We start from the raw sequence: 19,677 nt of genomic DNA, 5'->3' as shown, positions 1-19,677 counted from the left end.
AATGCCAAACATTTAGATTTCTTCTTCAAAACTCTACCACTCTTTTTCAGTTGTTTCGTTTGAATTATAACGTATATGTGCCTGGATCTTGTAAATAGCGCCGCAAATCAAAAATTCCATGAAAATCCTTTGTTATAAAATATCTAATAGCTTATTATTTCTCGTCCTAAGTTTATTCTATTTTTAGATAAGAATGCCAAATAGCGAGCACTGTGTAAGCATATCTATCTGTGTGCGAAATGTATTGAAACACGCTAATGAGCCAGCAGGAGTCGTTTCTCCGAAACTTCCCTTATCACCCATCCTGAGACATGAAAATTAGATCTTATTCATTAACCACTGTGCCAATTTGGAATCTTTATTTGAAGCGAGTATTGATGAAAGCAGGAAACTTCGATTTCCTGCCAATCATTCAAGCAATATTTGCAATTTTCATCAAGTAAACAAATGGAGAACGTGTGTATTGAAATGAATGAATCCGATTCTGAAAATGTACCGACTGTAGAAGAAATAGAGTGGATGAAATTAAAAAAAGCACGTTTTAAAGAAGGATATGTTGATGGCAAATATGTTGGCAGTGAAACAGCGAAAGAAAGTGGAGAAGAGCACGGATATGTTAAAGGTTTCGAAGACTCGTTTAATTACACGCTATCCATGGCGATGGGCTTACTTGGTGTGAATCAATGCATATTAAAAAACATTGAATCACCGCTTCTTCACCGTGCGAAAGAAATAAAAGTGTCTCTTGACAGCTTCAGAAAGAAATACAATGCCATGAGAATGAAGGAAGTGGAATGCAGTAATGAAAAATGTCAGGAGGAAAGCATGGATGATCCTACAGTTGAATTGTTACATGACGAAAATTCGAACCTGACATCTGAAATCTTCTCTACCGAAAGTGGAGGAGATCCTGAATCTTGTCATTGTAAACGCAATAGTAATAGGGTGTATGTAACACGGGAAGATTTGTGCCAGCTGAAATTGGAAATATTGGATTTCTTAAATGCATGCCATCAACCTTTGATTCTGGGACAAATGACTCGTAGTAAGTAATCATCAAATATTGATTAAAAAGTTTTATGTTTGAATTAACTTTCTATATTATTTAAAATAATGATTGGCCTTTGGTTATCCCCCCTTCCTCTTTTGTGGCAATTATTTAGAATTATCTGTAGCATCAAAGTTTAAGAGATATCTATTTCATTTATATGTTTGCTGATTGCAATGTAATATTGAAGTACTTTTTACCCTCTAAATAACAATTAAGAAAAAGTAGAAAAGAATATGATTTGTCTATTATTAATAATTATTTACTTCTTAATATTAAAAAAAAAAAAAAAAAAAACTTTTGAGTTTTTAATTTCCTTGTCCATGACTTTTTTATAATTACTCTGAATTCTCAATTCATGCAATAATGGATATTCAAATAAAATTATAAGCTATTTTGAATAGTCACCTGGCAGCTAATTTTCTGAAAATGTAATTTTAATAGGTAATACTTATTTTTATAATCTTGCCTTTACTAAAAAATAATGATATTTTTAGTGGTTTAATGACAATCATCTGAGACTTGGCATGCCATTTTAAAATTAAAGCTTTTACTATTAATGATGATTTAAGCATTAAAAGAATTTGTAGAAATGAGAGTACATGTTAAAACTTTTCATTACTTAATTGAAAATTTTTTAATTTTCACAGTTCTCTAAAGATTTCTTTAACTTTCCATTAAAAATATTTATGATATTATTGAATTCGTAATTTATATTTGAATTCAGAATAACAAGAGATGTTTAATTGAGATAAAATATAATGCTTTTAATATATCTATATGTGCATGTTTCTTAAAAATTCCTAAAATCTCTGATATCATTCTAACATTATAAAATCATATTTTTATTGGAGAAAACATTTTTTTCAGATAACGATGCCAAATTTTATCTGACTTGGATTGAAATTATACCAAAATTAGCTTCAGAAAAATCCTTTTCTCAGTTTTTGCTATATGTAGATATGTGTGATATGTTTTTTATTGATATAGTAAAAATGCTTAATATTTACTTATAGTTTATTTTGATTTTAATATACCTATTATGTTGGTAATAAAAAATGGAAGATATCTCAGATTTGCTTGGATAGCCACAATTTTTCATACCTTTTCCTCAGTTTGTTCCCAAATCCCTTCTCCTATCTTTAAAGTGTCCTGGGTTAAAAATGTGGCCCTTTTATTTTTTCACAGAAAAATGGGGATAAAAATTTAACAAAAATTTTTTTTTTTTATCCTACTGATTTTAAAGAATTAGCAATTTCAGTTAGAAAGTTTTTATGACTAATATTATGATTTATATAGATAAAACCTTGGTTATATGAGGGACGTTGATTTTTTTTTATTTAAGTATTGTGATGAAAGAAGTGAAGTAAATATTATCAAAGTAAATATTATATGTTTAAAATTCTATAAACTGGTCAACTATTATTCATTTTGACCCGCAGATTCTTTATTATTATTCTATAGTTTCATTAGTCTGTTCTTTCCAATTTTTTGTCATTTATGATATTGGCCATTCATGGTGCAAAAATGTTTATTTCAGTTTAAATATCAAAAATTTTTTATATTGACTTTCCTTTAAACACACTTTAATACTGCACATAAAAATATATATAAGTTATTTTGCACTTGTTTGAATTTGAAAAATGTGTATAGTATGAATATATGATTTTGTGAGAAAAAATAATTTTAAGACAATGTTTATTAAAATGAATTTCCAGATTTCATTTGGATTTCTTATGATCTTTTTCTGCTTTACATAGTTAAAAAAAAAAAAGTCAATTAAAAGATAATTTCTTGTTATTAATATGTTGCCTTTGGTTTCTAGTTTTTGAAGACTTGGATAAACTGCTGATAGAATCCAACGCTTCTAATCAGAATCCCTCTGATCCTCCCATTTCAAAGACATTAAGCGAATCAACCTAAAAAGAAAGATGGAGTGTTAAGGTATTCTGCAGCTTCCTGTTCGATGGTAAGATTTTCTTGTTTCATCAAATTGCTAGATGGGTGAAAAAAATCATGATTTAAAAATAAATAATTTTAATATTAATATATATTTAAATACATTTTCAATTAAATACAGAAGGAAATATATATTTTGTGCTAAATTTATGTACAAAACATCCTTTTTTATTTGAGTAGCTGCTAAAAATATCTAAGTTTTAAGAACTTATTTTAATTTATTTGCAACATCATAATAGGTTCAGTGTGCTCAAAATATTACAAGAAAAATAAATTATAATTTTAAACAATTCAGCCACATGTTTTTTATGTTATTAGCATAGCATACCAATCCTTTATCTGAAAATGTTTAAAAAGATACAAATGCCAATACAAATTAAAATTAAATACTAATTCTGGCATTCTATTTGAAAAAATTTACATGATTTTAATTAATTATAATTAATAATTTTTATTTATAATATTCACTATTTTATGTATATATTTATAATATTCACTATTTTATGTATATATTTATAATATTCAAGACATTGAATATTTTATCTTTAACTTATTTCAAGATACATTTTGGCCAACTTTGACAACCAACTGGGCTGAATGGCCGTACTGATAACCATCATTTAATAGATTCATTTAATTAAAGTTATTTATTTTTTTACTTCTAATTGAAAAAGCAAGAAAAAAAATTGAAATTTTTGTATCAATCAAACCATTATCTATAGGGGGATTAGAGAACAAAAGGTTCAGTGGCATGCATCTTTAAATTAACTAAAATGTAAACATTAAGAAAACTTTAAAAGGAAAAGTACTTAAAATAAACTAACTGCAGTAAAGTTCAGGAAAGATAAATTTAAAGACCTTTTAGCAAATATAAATGAGATTTTGAAGTATTTCAGTTAACTTTTCAAAATTATATTGAATCAAAGGTGACTAAATAACACCTCATTCACTGTGTTAAAATACCAGGATGTTTCTTGTTGCCTTTCTTTGAGATAGGGAAAGTCTTAACTGGCCTTATCTTTCCATTCATCAGATATGGTGACTATAATGTTATATTTGATGTATCTGATGAAGGAACACAAAGCAATATATGGCAAGGATTTTTTTTTTTTCATCTCTTAGAAGGTTGCAATATTTTATCGTAATGTATCATTTCATAGGTGATAGATATATTCATTTCCAATGTAAGAAGACAAGAATTGGAAGATTTACAAGTTTTTAGAAGGAAAGACAAATTTTAATTTTGAATGACTCAAAATAGAGATTTGATTTACTATATATTTTTTAAAGGAATTTTCACTAAAAGTATAACATATTGTGTATAAAAAAATATTTTGTCGTCATAACTGAACATCACTAATTGATGATATTTTTTGACAAGGTACTTTGATTACTTTGAAACTATTTTTAGCATCTATTTTGTATGATATGTAAAAATGGTGTTTTATGTTATATTATATATTTGTAGATCATATATTTCAGACACTCTGAAAAGTTTTATTGTATAAGGTGATAAATAATACCTGTGAAGTTATCTCTTAAAATTAAGTCACTGATATAAACAACATAATTTAAAAATATTATTGTAATTTCTGATACAACTTTCTTTTAAGAGTAGATAATAGAGGTGACACATGTATCATGTAGATTAACATAAATATTTGAATACTTATTTAATATAAATTTTGCTTTAACAGTTTTTTGTCGCAATGAGTGTCACTTTAGAAAATTTGTTGACATTTTAATTCACTTGTGTTTTCTGTTATTTTTTAAAATTCATAACAATGTAATCTTGTATATTTTTTATTCCATCATTAAACTGCTTTAGAATCTGTTATAAATATTTTTCTTGCATTCCTGGATTTTATGGAATGTATTTTAGTGCTGCTTTCTTCTTTACTATAATTTTCATTCCATTTGTGAAGAAAAAAATTAAAATATTTTTTGACATAATATTGAAAATTATACTGGGCTGATGAAAAAAGAATAAGTGTATAGTGGCTCCAGGTAAATTATTGGTGTAAAAAGCTTTATTTAAATTAATTTTACAACTAGACTTTTTTTTTTTTTTTTTTAAATTTCATAGATAGAGCAGAAATTGGGAAACAAGAAGAGTCAAGACAGTTTGGAATGGAAGGTTTCATACCGAATAAAACATCTGCCTATGACATTTATCTTAGCATCCTGAGCCCACCGCTGCCATAATCAATTAATTGTATAAGAATGCGTCAGAGGAGTTGATTTTGGTGGATAAGTGCATGCAAGCATGACTCTCCTCTAGAAGAAACTAAGTACATATCTTAAAATAGTATCAAGTTGATCACAATACTCAATTGAAGAATTTCATAGTTAATTTTGTAGATAAATCTATGAATATTAGTTAATATTTGACTTTTCTATATAATTTTTTTTTATTTTTCAATCATATCGAAGAAATTATTATTATTATTTTAGAGATAGTTCTTTGATAAGTTAATAATTTCTAGAAATTTATTGTTTTATCTTTATATTTACATCCTTACAACTTTATGTCACTCTTTTTTAAATATTAAAATGTTATTTAATATATAGAGAGAACTAGAAAACATATAATTTGTTGAATTAAGATTAATAATGCATAGAATTTCTGAAGAATTTTTGTAGCATTCAAAGTTCTAGTTTTTTCTGATACTGATCAATTAATCGAGTTCCTTTTATTCTTTTAGGTGTAGCATTCTTTATTGTGTTTAATATAGTATTAAAGTACTTTAAACCTTTCTAATGAGTGTCAATATTATTTATCAATGAAACTACTAGTTACTTTGCATCCTAGGCAGTGTTAAATACATTCATGTATAATTCCTGAGTTGTAAAATCTTCCAAAATCTTACATCTGACTTGATTTGAAGAGAAATAATATTTGCAAATAATTTTTTTTATTTATCTGTTCCTAAATTATTACAAAGTTATTGTGATATAATGTATTTTCAATGCAACAATGATGAAATTTGTCAAAAATATTGTCTAAGCTATCTTGAAGAAGACTTCTTAAACTGGATTGAGAAGCCTAACTGGGGAGTATTAAACTATTGCAAAACTTTTACTGTGTCTTTTTCTTTTAGATTATGGAAATTTTGTAAGCAACAATAGTTTTTTTTTCTCTTAAGAAAAATGTCATATTGACACGTATATACACACACACATTATTTCTGATTATCATCTATGATATAATAAAGAAAATAGTTTTTTTTTGTTCCTACTGTCATATTGAGCTTTAAAAAATGACTAATATGTGTCAAAATTTTGTTTTCCTGATACTTAGTTTATATCGACTCTTTATTTCCCATGCTCATGCTACTGGAGTTTTGGGAGAATTTTAACAATCAGAAGATGACCATGGTTCATGTATATTTAAGAAATCTTAGGCTGGCAAATAACATTGATCATATTTAATCATATTTTTACTGTAATATTCCATTTTTTGTTTTTATCAGAAAGGAATTTTTAAATTGATTCGTATTTCTTTTTCTTTCCTTCTGCATTTCCTGTCCGATTTTTGTTTTACTCTTGCATTATGCAGCAAATAATGTAAGATATAAATTAAATTAACAATATCTTATTTCTTATTATAGTTATCTTATCTAGATAAATGCACTTTGTTTGATTTCATTATTTATCTCTGATTTATTTGAAAAAATTTCCATTATTTTTAATTTTTGAATAAATATATCTTGATGATAAATTAATTGAAATTATAATGTTTTATGAGATTTTTTTTTTTTTTATTTTTCATTTTCAATTTGAAACTTGAATTGTAAATTGCTGGATATTCTTTTTCTTTGTCCCCCCCCCCCCAATATGCTTAGGGATCTTGTAATTCAGAAGAATAAATCCATAATAATATGATTGTCTTGTTTTTTTTAAAAAAGCAAATGAAATTGTAAATTGAATTAGTAATTAACCAAATACTAACAGTTTAAATTATAATTATACTATTAATGCATTTCCCCCAAATTACATGTGAGTTTAATGCCATTCTATGGTAAAAGTCATTGTATATCTGCTTTACTTAGTTTTTTAGCCCACCAGGAGAAAAAAAAATGCCTTTATTTTTTTTAAAAGGATTTTAAAGTTTTATATTTGTTTATAGTTTGTTAATGTATAGTATATTTTCATTTTAAAACATTTTTTTTGTCATGGCACATTGAATTTTTTGCTATTTTACTATGTATAAATTGCAGTAATTCATGTATTGTTTGTAACTGTCTGACACTGAAATTTTTTTTACAAGTTTGTAAGATTATTTTGGTATTATTATTTTTAAGATTATTTGGTAAGATTATGTTATCCAAATACTTTTTTTTCTTCTTCTAAATAATAATATATTCAGATTCAGCTATTTTTTGCATTATATGCTACCTCCTATTGCTTAATTATTTTGTTTTATATAATCTGAATTGTATAATTAAAACACGTTTGAAAAACAAATCAATTGAAATTTTGTTTGAATTGACAAATTTTATTCAAAAAAATTTCAGTATTAATTGTTGAATTTTTGAAATTTAAATTATTGATATCCTTAGTTTAATATTAAAAGGTTTATGAGACAAAATAAATAACCAGCTTCTATAAAAAAAAGAAAAGAAAAAGGAATGCTGTGATATGAATTTAAACTTAAAAAGTGGTGAGCTTTTTATGTTGAAATGAAAAATATGAAGGTTTATTTTACAAAAAGTATAATTAATGGATTTAAACATATTGCAACCCAATATATTTGTTTATTTTGAATTTCTCATGTTTATTAATATTCCTTTATCAGAGAATTTAAAACAAGAATGAATTCTATACATTTTGTCCTTTGCGATATATATTAATTGCATAAAAAATGTTTCTAGCAAACAAAAAAAGTATTTTTTAATTATTTTGAACAAATTCTTTATTACATTTTTTCTATTGACAAGATTAAAATATTGTTTATTATTCTATTGCATTATTTTGGTTATAGTGTTAATTATTATGAGAATGTAAATAAAAAAAAATTGAAAGGATGAATATATAAATAAAAAGTGACTATAATTGATAAACATTTGATGAGATTATCTTTCATTCTTTCAATTTTTTTATTTGAATAAAAAGTGTGTCTATTCAGTAAGAAATATTCAAAACTTTGTGCATAGTTTGTGAATTAAAAATTTTTTTTGTTGAAAGCATTTCCATATCATATTTCACATTGGTTTAGTACCATCATTGAAAGCATATCTTTTTAAAAAAAAATGTTTAAATAATATTTGATATGAAAATAAAACTGTTTATATTGAATATGCAAAAATAATTTGACATTAGGAATTTATAAGAGTATTTAATATTTGGAATAAATTTGTATTCAAAATTATTCATTTGTAGTGACTAAGAGGTTGTATAATAGTGTTTTTCTATTTACTCCATTATAAATGCAGTTGTTGAATTTAATAAATGTAATTGGCTTGGTTGTTTATGCATTCATTTCATTCATTTTCATTTCTAATTAATTTAGTATTGAGATGAGTTAGAAACAATATTGGATATTCAAATTTTATTTTGGACTTCTTTTTTGCTGGATTTATTTCTATTCAATAATGAATGCTAACATTTGATTATAAAAACTGTTTCTTATTACCGATATTTAAAGGATATTAAATAAATTATAAACCTTAAATGCATATGTACAGGTCAGTATTCTCGGGGGAAATTGAAATTTGGAAATTTTTTCAGCGTAACCATAAATTAAACAATTACTACTGAAGATCCATTTTAAAATATAGTACTTAATAAATAAAAAAATGCTGAGTGTTGGTATGAAATTTGATTATTTATGTATAAAACTGGTGAATTTGCAGGATTTTGGGAGTAAAAATTGATACGGAAATGCCATTCTAACAACTAATTGCTTACAGTGCTGTATAAAACAAAATATAAAATTTCATTTGTATAAAGACAGATAGTTTATTTAATTTCTGTAAGTTGTTCTTAATGATTTTAGATAATTTTATTGCACTCACCTAAAATAATTTCTCACTTAGTCAATACTAGATTTAGGCAGATGTAATAAATACATTGTAGAGAGCAATTTTAAATATAAATCTCAATGAAAACTCTCAAATTGATGGAATTAAATCCAGATGCCTTACAAAATGCTCTGTTTTTCAAAATAATAAATCCTTACTTAACAAGTAATAACAAATATCATAATTCCGATAAATGTTTTACAACAGGGAATTTTTTTTGCAACTTATAGCAAATTTTTAAAAATATTTTTTAATATTTCTTTTCTTTCACATCTGCTATGAATTAGAGACTATATTGTTGTGTATGGTGGTGGCTGAAAGCATTGCCATATATTTTATTGGTTGGTATATTTGTTATTGGTAGAAAATTTAATTTTTTTGCCTTCTTTTATAACTGAACAATTGACATTGGGGGTGTTTCTTGTAAAGTGACAAAATTTGAAATATTTAATGATGAAGGTTGTTATATAACAGATCTTAACTTTCTCGAACTCATTTTTATAATCTGAGTAAGAATGCTTACTTAGAAGATAGAATATTTATGAGCAATCATATTGAAGATGATTTATCAAAAAAGGAGATACTGACATCTCACTTACATAAATGTTTATTACTATCATAAATGAATGTCATTAATGGATCATTTGGATCTCAACCAAAACAGTAAATATGTACCAAACGTTGGTCAAATTACGTGAATGCAGAGATGCTTTTCCTAAATACAGACAGAAAACTTCCGATTATCCACAGAAATAGATGTAACTGTGTTTTCATTAACTGAGTAGCAAATTTGAAAATTCGTTTAACCGTGTTTGCTATACGTATAAGTGAATTTTCCGGATAATTTGCAGAATAGGCCATCTTCCAAATTCTTATTTTTTTAATAAGGGACCTACACGCACAATGATAACTTAATGTGCAATATATTTCTTTGCTTAAAGTTTGTTAATTTTTTTTAAAAAGGTTTGTCTTTGTTTTTATTTTTGGTGTTAAACATTTTTCTTTATTTATGACTGAAGTTTTTTTTTAAGAACATTTTTGGGATTAATATCTGTGGCTAAACTAAACTCAGTGACACGACAGTCCATCTGGGCCAAGGCCTACACTGCCCATATCTGCTTTCTTGACCGAGGATCCTTGCGTGCGAGGCATATGTCCCGGGTAGCTGGTCAGCCTAACGTGGAGTCCCAGTGTTTAGTTCCCAGGCATGCTTGGTTCTCAGTTTATCGACCCACTGAAGGGATGAAAGCCTGAGTCAACTTTGCCCAGCCCGAGGATCAAACCTAGGATTTGTGCGTTTGGAGTGCGAAGCGGCTACCACTACGCCACTGGGCTTCAATAACTGTGGCTAATAGAGAGTTTTAACATTTTTTTTTAATAAAGAGAGAAGAAAAGTGCATAATTTACAAAGATTATTTTATCCATGTCTTATCATTATTTGACAGCCGTGCTGTGTGCTTAAATCTAACCAATATATATATATATAATGATATTTTAAACTTTAATTTCAATTTAATTAATTTCTAAGATTTTATCTTAATTTAGCCCATAGTAAATTCATTCTAAAAATATTCTCTTATTTCTTGATCCAATTCCACTGTCTCTACTTAATTAATCCAAGAGAAGCTATGTAAAATTGCTGAATCGGCTGAAAGCCTAACTTTCCCCCACTCCGCGTGAAGAGACAAAATACCGCTGATGAGACAAATTCTTTTTTAAAATCTCCCTGTGTTTCCCCTACCTCTTCAACGCGTGTAACGAAAATCCCTATCGAAATCTTAATAATATATTAGCACTGAGAAGAAATATTTTCCCTATCAAAATCTCAGGTTATATAAGACCAGGAATAAAATGTCCAAGAGCTTTTTCCTCATTCCTTTTCTGTGCCGTTCTGTGTGCTCATCGCTTGTACATATGCGTGCTTCTTCAAAATGAAATAAAACGGCGTCATGAAATTAAAAGTATCTTCACTGTCTTCAAACTGCATTCTGCTTCACATAAAATAATGCTTGTATATATATATATAATAAAATAGCTATAGCGTTTATTTACTCGCGTATTAATAATTCACTTATGAAAATATCAAATCCATTTATTTATGTGCAAGTTATAATAGTTTAAATCAGAAATTATAAATCAAAGAAAAGAATAGCATAATCAAGTAAGAATTATTAAAAAGGCAAGTTTCCGAATTTTAAATAGGATAAGCATAATTTCCTCCCATCTATATAGTATTTCCAAAAAAAATTTAAAAAGAAAGCAAGAAAATTCTGTTTGGAATACCAATATTTTTATTATTTTAGCCGGATTTTTATCATTGCCAGTGCATCAAGTTGCGTAGCACGTTGTTAATAATTATTTTCTAGATTTGACCCCTTACCAACAATTTAGATTTTCAGAATGTTTTGGTGTTATACGGAGATCTGCGTACGTTAAATCTGCTCTGGAACAAATGGTTTCTAACACATGAAGTGTAGAAATTTAGAATGATTTGGTCTAGAAACTGTTCTCATCATTTCGCCACGAACTATGAACTCCAATCTAAAATAACTATAATGTAACTACTTGGAATTAAATTTCATAGTTTGAAGAACTATTACTTAGTTACTTTAGATTAGACTTCATAATTTTACTTAAGTACAATTTAATGAAGAGTTTTCAACAATTTTTCATTAATAGCCTTGTCTGAAAGTATGCAAGAAAATCTAATGGTATGTGTTCCCGTTTCGTGATTTGAATGAATCAGCATTTAGATATTTATCAGTGACTTACCACAAAAATATTTGTTCCATCTAAACCGAAAAATCAGTACATTGTTTGCAGATCTTAGGAACATATGAATTCATGAATGAGTTTTCAGCCGTAAAAGGATGTGAACCACTCATTAACAAGGTCACACAAGGGCGTTTTTCTTTCGAGAGATGAATCTACGTAGGATAGTGATGTTTGACGTCATTGATATCCGATTCATCGTTATCGCTAAATTTTTGATTTTGAGAGAGTGGAAAAGAAAACATATTTTACACATATATAGGGTAATTAATATATTTAAAGTTTCCAGGCAGTCTGGCTGGTGCCATAGAGAATCATATGAGTTATATCCTTTGATAAATTTGTATTATCAATCCTTATAAATTAAGTACTACTTTATATGAATTTTAAAAACAAATTATACGATAAATAATTATTGCAATACAATTCTGCCTATATAAATTAAAAATAGGAGGAAGAAGTCATTTTCAGCAAATGATTTTTCCATTTAATCTATTAACATATTTTTCTATTTTGCATGCAATTATAAAACGCAACTCTGAAATGTTTTAATTGTAAAGTGAATTAAAAATTTTTTTGTAAACTACACTTGCGCTTTTATTAAAGTTGAAATTATATATTCAATATTTTATTAGGCTTAGCGATATATATTTATTGCATATATGCATTATTAATTCAAAGGAAATCAGTAATTTTGCTTGTTTCTTGTGTCCCGTCCAACGTCTTCGATCAGCAATATGCAGCCATATTTTCATCAGAATATCACGGCGTTGACTAACTGCAAAGAACAATCTAAAATGGTAACACTTCCACTAAAATTTTTTGCTGTGCTTTAACCCTTTAAAGGGCCATTTTTTTCTAGTCATATTATGTTAAAATATTTTTAGGCTTGAAATTAGAATAAGAAAAGGGATTCATTTAGCTTATTAGATAAATTTCATTTGATTCATTAATTAATTTGGTTAATTAATAATTAAATAACAAATCAAGACACATCATTTTGTGTGAGATAAAGAGCTGAATCGTCTAAGTTTCTGCCTTTCTAAAAAATTGTCAGAACTGATGCAAACCTACATAATTTCATAGAAAGATTGATAAATTTGGTGGGAAGCATACTTCTCACGGCCCTAGAAAGGGTGAAAAGAAAAAATACTAATGCACATTATACAGCAAGTTACAGCTGATATATTTTTAAGTTTTACATTAAACCAGAAGGAGTAGTCTACCATAACTTTCTCGCATACTCTCCCCCTTTCTTATTATCCCCTTTCTATCCCAAATAAAATTGTGAACTTTGGGTAAGTTCGTAAATGCCATGAGTGCTCAGATTTTTATTTACTAGGTCCCGTTTATAAAAGCCTTGTGCTTCGTTGAATAATAAAAATAATAAGACCAGCGGGAATGGTCTCTCTAAAACTTACATTCTCTCTAATAAAAATAACTCTCACCCTCCGCAAAAAAATTGTGGACTCCGTGCAAGGCAGAGAATGCCTTGTATTGCATACTATTGGCGTATAATAGTTATCGTGAAATATTAATCTTTGGCTTGAATTTAGTATTTTTACTGAACATATTTTGGGACCCTTGGCGAGTTTTTTGGCGATTAATCCTTGGCATGCGGTTTATAATATCAGAAAATCGAATTGTATTTCAAGTGCATTTTTCTCCAATTGATTGAAATCAAAATTTGATGCTGAGCTTCAATTATTTTCACAAAATCCCATTCCAAATTTGATATATTTAAGTCATTGTAATTTGAGCTATCGCATTTACATGCTTCGGAAAGTACGGACCGAGAAACGATCAACCATTTGTTGGATGTTGCTTAAAATCTGACAGTATATGTTAAATCTGTGTGCAAATTTTTCCATTCAGCTCTCTTCATTTTGTAGTTGTCGTTTTAACTTTTATTCGAATAGCTGAACAGACAGATTTTCTCTGAATAGATTTTGCTCAACATTTGATAGAAATCTACAAATTAGGTGTAAAAATCATATACCAAATTTCATCCGTCTAGCTCAAAGATGTTTTGAGTTATCTTTATCACAAACGAACAGATATATCCCCAAAAAATGTGTTTTCAGAACTGAGGGAGATCTAAAACATGGGGATTCATCAAAATATCGAGTTTGAATTTTCTATATTTCGTACAGGAGAAAGTAAAAAAAGCAAGATATTTAAATATTGAAAAACATAATAAAACTTAGGCTTGTCTATAGGTCTCTATAGCCTTCATCAGCAGTCGCTCTCTCGTCTACTTCAGGCTTTTCAATTACGTCAGCATTTGACTGCAACACAATTTTTGCAATTTTTTGATACGTGATTTCTTCCTATTCATGCGTGACATTTCATGCACCTCGCATGCCTAAATGCCTTTGCATCCAGAAATTCTCGTACAGTACTACATGTTTACTTTGGATTTGAGATTCTTTTTGGGTAACTCGGGTTACGGTCTAGCGAGATTTTATTTATTACCGTTTAGAGAGCTCTAAATAATATCATATTATTAATATAACAAAATTGGCAAATTTAGAGAAATATATGATAATATTAGAGTAATCTTTACATTGAAAATATATTTTCTACTTTATAAAATAAATCCTCAAGAGCATGAATTTCTTAATTTTTAAAAACCTAAAATGCAAATTAGTAGCAAAGTAGTTTTCAATGTCGGTTTTTTCTTCTTCAGGTAAGCGAAGGCTTCGCATTTTGCTTTCTTGTTTATGAAATTTGCAAGGAGAAAATACTGCAATCGTCAAAAAATTGGCACTCAAGAATTTGACTAATCTCCGTGTTTCAAACTACCTTAGTTCGAAAAACATATTTTTAAAATTATATCTGTCTGTGAATACAATAAAACTTGATTTAACACTAAATTTATAGATTTTTTAAATCAAATTTTGAATGAAATTAATCAAATTTTGAATTTGAATCAAATCTATTAAGGGATTAGCCGTCTGTCAATGTATGCTTTCTCATGTATGTAAAAGCGATCATTCAAAAATGCAAAAATTTAAATGAACGAAAATTGGTATGCAATCTTAGGATTACAATTGTAGTTCTATGTCAAATATGGTTTCAATCGCTCGGTGAAAAGGCGTCAAAAATACAAATTTTATTTTCTGGTACATGTGTCAGGGACTAATTCCCTAGTTTGGTTTAGTTTAGTTATATTAACGTCCCGTTGTAAAGCAACACTAGAGCTATTTGGGACAGACCTCGTCATTTTGAACCGCGGTCAGATAACGAGGGTGACATCTGAGCTGGCATCCCCCTCTCCACACCACGCCAGCTGGAGGACGTTTGGCATGATGGATTTAACGTGCAACAGACCCCCTTACACGACGGTTCTTCGGTGGAATATGGTCTCGAACCTGAAACCCTACGGCTCATAAACCGAGACCGTACCACCAGACCACCGCGGCCTATTATTTCCCTAAGATAACACGTTAAGTTCAGTAAAAATGCTAGATTCATATCAAAGATCGATATTTTGTAAATATTATTCATCAACAGCACACATTTAATAAACAAGTGTCCTGTTCTTTAAAATACGAAGAAGCATACTCTCATAGGCGAAAATAAAAATCTACGCAATTGCAGCGATCATGATTTTGTCAAAGATCCATAATCTTTTAAGGATTAAACAATACTTTTATCAAAAAGTTATGAGAGAAAATGTCGGGAAGAAAGGCCATTAGCACTAGGGACATTTTCGTATGCGATGTATACATACAAAGCGAAACTATTGTAGTCGTCAAAAAATTCAAACTAGAGATTTTGACAAATCTCCATATTTCATAACCCCCTTGAATCCGAACAAAATATTTTTAGAATTGAATCAGTATACCTCTAATATTGATAAATAGTAATAATAATAATAATAAAAAAACGCTTTGAGTTAGATTGATGAAAATTGGTATGTGTCTTTATACCAACTTTGCACATTTCTATCAAATTGTGAACGAAATCCATCCAAAGGAAGTTTGGCTGTACGAATATAAGTTAACACGATAATTACAAAATGAAGTGAGCTAGATAAATAAAATTTGTATACAAGTTAAGATCTAAAATGTGGATATGGTTCAAATTTGAAACTAATCAGTGAAGGGGGGGGTGACCGTTTGTTTTTCTGTATTTTTTTATGCATATAAACGCAATAATTCAAAAATATTAACAATATAGTTAAATGAAATTTGGATCATAGTTTTAGCATATGAAGTATATATCTTTATAAAATTTAGAACTATTATCAAAATTTTGAACATTTGTTGGTCTGTTATTTCTTATACTCAAAAAAGGCAAAGACGTAAATAAATAAATATGATAAATTTGGTGCGTGATCTTGTGAACTGAATTCTCTTTCAAATTTTGTTTTGAATCAGTCTGAAAAAAAAAAGTATCCAAAATGCTCATTCGTTTTTCTGGTACTTGTGTATTGACCAAACATATCCCATCAATTAATTGCCAATGATTGCACCTTAATAGGTTGTTTCTTAACTATTTCTCTCCAGTGGCATGTGTTTAATAATGCACAGGTACATTTATTAGGGAATATGCTGGAAAGTTCTGGAGAGACTACACCCACTGATATCTACTGCAGCTTGGAACATATTCCTCTATTCTGTACAAATACCATCAAAACAGTCGATGTCTTCTCAAAAGTACCATCTGATCATTTTGGCTTCCCGCCCGAAATGGCATTCGAAAGTATGCGTAGAAGATGGATGAAGGGGCTTAAGCTTGGAATGTTCGTTTATTGCAAATGAGTTCTCATTGGGCATTGGGAAGGGATAGTGAAAGGGATTCCTACAGGTGTGTGTACACACTATGTCCTTCAGCTGCATATCACCGCGAGGCACCTGAAAGGGACAGAGCGGTCCTTTTCTGTGGGGCAGTTGATATTCGCTGTTTTTGCAAAGTAGCCGGTATTGCCAGGAATATAGCAATTGATTAACATACTTTAATATAAAAGAAAGAGAAAGTTTTAAAATTTATGAAAATAAATAATTTGTTGAAATCTCTATATAATGTACAATTTCTAACATAAATTAAGACCTTTCATCATGAATTTTTGATTTTTAAAAATTCTGTTTTACTTCTTGGGCAAAAGGAATATTTTAACTGAAAGTATACATTTTTATTTCATCAGGTTATTAGTTAAAAAGTATCGCCTTTTCGTTTGAAAACCTTTACAATGATATTAGTTTAGCTTGTTAGCTATTTGAGTTTTAAAGATTAAATTTTTGATGAAATGATGGACGTACAGAAAAATAAAGAAAAGGGAGAAAAATGATTTTTTCGAAATAAGGTTTAATTTTTTTTTTTTCATAAATGAACAGAATAATCATTTAAAAAAAAACTGTTTACTATAGCAGTAATATTCAATAATATCTGATAAACGGATATTATGGTACATTGATTAAATTTTTTTGGGGAAATTTATTACTTAGCATGTTTGTCGCCAATCAGAAATATTTGCATTTGAGAGCATTCACTGATGGATTTCCAACTAGGCAGGTACCTGTTAACACAGGGGTGCAGGGACAATTAATTTTGCGTTAATTAGGTAAAACAAATGACGTCATCTTTCTATATAATGCATTGGATTTTCTCATTCTCAGATATATGAGATAATTCAAATTCAGATCTCATATTCAGATACATTCTTTCTATATAATGTATTGGATTTTCTCATTCTCAGATATATGAGATAATTCAAATTCAGATCTCATATTCAGATATATTCTTTCTATATAATGTATTGGATTTTCTCATTCTCAGATATATGAGATAATTCAAATTCAGATCTCATATTCAGATATATTCTTTCTATATAATGTATTGGATTTTCTCATTCTCAGATATATGAGATAATTCAAATTCAGATCTCATATTCAGATATATTCTTTCTATATAATGTATTGGATTTTCTCATTCTCAGATATATGAGATAATTCAAATTCAGATCTCATATTCAGATACATTCTTTCTATATAATGTATTGGATTTTCTCATTCTCAGATATATGAGATAATTCAAATTCAGATCTCATATTCAGATATATTCTTTCTATATAATGTATTGGATTTTCTCATTCTCAGATATATGAGATAATTCAAATTCAGATCTCATATTCAGATATATTCTTTCTATATAATGTATTGGATTTTCTCATTCTCAGATATATGAGATAATTCAAATTCAGATCTCATATTCAGATATATTCTTTCTATATAATGTATTGGATTTTCTCATTCTCAGATATATGAGATAATTCAAATTCAGATCTCATATTCAGATATATTCTTTCTATATAATGTATTGGATTTTCTCATTCTCAGATATATGAGATAATTCAAATTCAGATCTCATATTCAGATATATTCTTTCTATATAATGTATTGGATTTTCTCATTCTCAGATATATGAGATAATTCAAATTCAGATCTCATATTCAGATATATTCTTTCTATATAATGTATTGGATTTTCTCATTCTCAGATATATGAGATAATTCAAATTCAGATCTCATATTCAGATATATCTGAGAATGAGAAAATCCAATACATTATATAGAAAGAGATAATTCTGGTTATGAGATAATTCAAATTCAGATCTCATATTCAGATATATTCTTTCTATATAATGTATCTGATTTTCTTTCTCTCTATATATTTTCGGTTGAGCCGGAGTTTAACACCCTTTTTCGCCAAGTTGCGATAACGCGCCAAAGCTGGCAACCTTCGTATTCTCTAGACTAGCAAACCTATTATCTTTCGCCTTTATTAAGCGCTATGATTGGACATCTGCTCCCTCGCTTTTGAAAATTTCGCAAAACACGGCGCAAGACCGTTGTTGGCGAGTTGGCGATTTTTGAAAATTTCGCCAAGCAGGGGGTTAAACTCCGGTCGTACCATATTTTCTCATATTCAATTTTCTTAGTACCGAGATTCGTTCTCCTTTGATTCTCATTTTTCGTTTTACATTTTTTTTAAAAATCTGTGAACATGCTAACTTAAAAACGGAAAAAACTAGATGGATGAAAGTTGAATTTATGGTAATCTAATACATTATATAGAAAGATGATGTCAATTGCTTAATTAACTCAAAATCAAGGATGCAAATGGAAAGGATAAAAAAATAAAACAAGCTACATAAATAAAATATGATCTATGGTTTTTGAAGTTTTGATGTTAGTTTTGTATCAGAGTTTGAATACAAAAGAAACAGGTGAAAGAATTGAGGGCGACATTTTATTCTAGATTCTCTCTTTCATGAGATGCTATGTAGAGGTATCAAACAAATAACTGGTTATTAAATATTTATATTTTAAAAAATACACGACAATTTTTTTCTTCAAATGTTTGATGTGTAAATCTTTCGTCACACGACAAACATTGAAATTGTAGTCAAATTTATTACACGCATTTTGAAGTTTTACATTGTCAATAGCGTTCATTAACTTCAGTGACTGTTTTCGGCAATGGGCGCTTATATACAATGTCTTAGCGTAGCTCCATAAAAATAAATCACTAGCAGTAGGACATTGATAGCTCTGTGACAAGGGTAAATCAGAGTTATTCGTCTTGTTTGAAGATGAAATTCGTTCTACAGTATTCGTATACGTAATTGTGAAAATAATCATATTTCCAACATATTCAATTAATTGCCATTTGCTTTAGCCATTGCCATTGCTTTCTTTCTTTATTTTTATGTATTACCGATTATATTAGCTTTGAAAATATAAATTTTTATCGTCTGGTAATTCATTTATGTTTATGCCGGATTTATACTCTGTCAGTTATAAAATGGCAAGTAAGCAGCGCATGCGTAGAAAGGGGCCGATTTATGTTTGCCACGATTTCATAAGAT

The 19,677-nt window shown here is 28.2% G+C and overlaps 1 protein-coding gene across 1 annotated transcript; it reads left to right on the top strand.

Annotated features, from left to right (window-relative positions):
• The first annotated feature begins 412 nt into the window (after positions 1-412).
• LOC129962062 (uncharacterized) lies at positions 413-7,748 on the top strand. Its single transcript, XM_056075807.1, has 3 exons — positions 413-1,045; positions 2,874-3,017; positions 5,094-7,748. The coding sequence occupies exons 1-2, from the start codon at positions 448-450 to the stop codon at positions 2,969-2,971; spliced, it is 696 nt and encodes a 231-aa protein (XP_055931782.1). The 5' UTR covers positions 413-447; the 3' UTR covers positions 2,972-3,017; positions 5,094-7,748.
• The last annotated feature ends 11,929 nt before the right edge of the window (positions 7,749-19,677 follow it).

Source organism: Argiope bruennichi, chromosome 1 (assembly GCF_947563725.1).
Source record: "Argiope bruennichi chromosome 1, qqArgBrue1.1, whole genome shotgun sequence".
Classification (NCBI taxonomy): Eukaryota; Metazoa; Arthropoda; class Arachnida; order Araneae; family Araneidae; genus Argiope; species Argiope bruennichi.
The sequence above is the reverse complement of the archived record's forward strand: the minus strand, read 5'-3'. Positions and strand labels throughout refer to the sequence as shown.

Coding starts and splice junctions, on each gene's coding strand:
- LOC129962062 (XM_056075807.1), top strand. CDS start 448: ATGGAGAACGTGTGTATTGAAATGAATGAATCCGATTCTGAAAATGTA. Junction 1,046..2,873: donor TCTGGGACAAATGACTCGTA/GTAAGTAATCAT, acceptor TTTGGTTTCTAG/TTTTTGAAGACTTGGATAAA.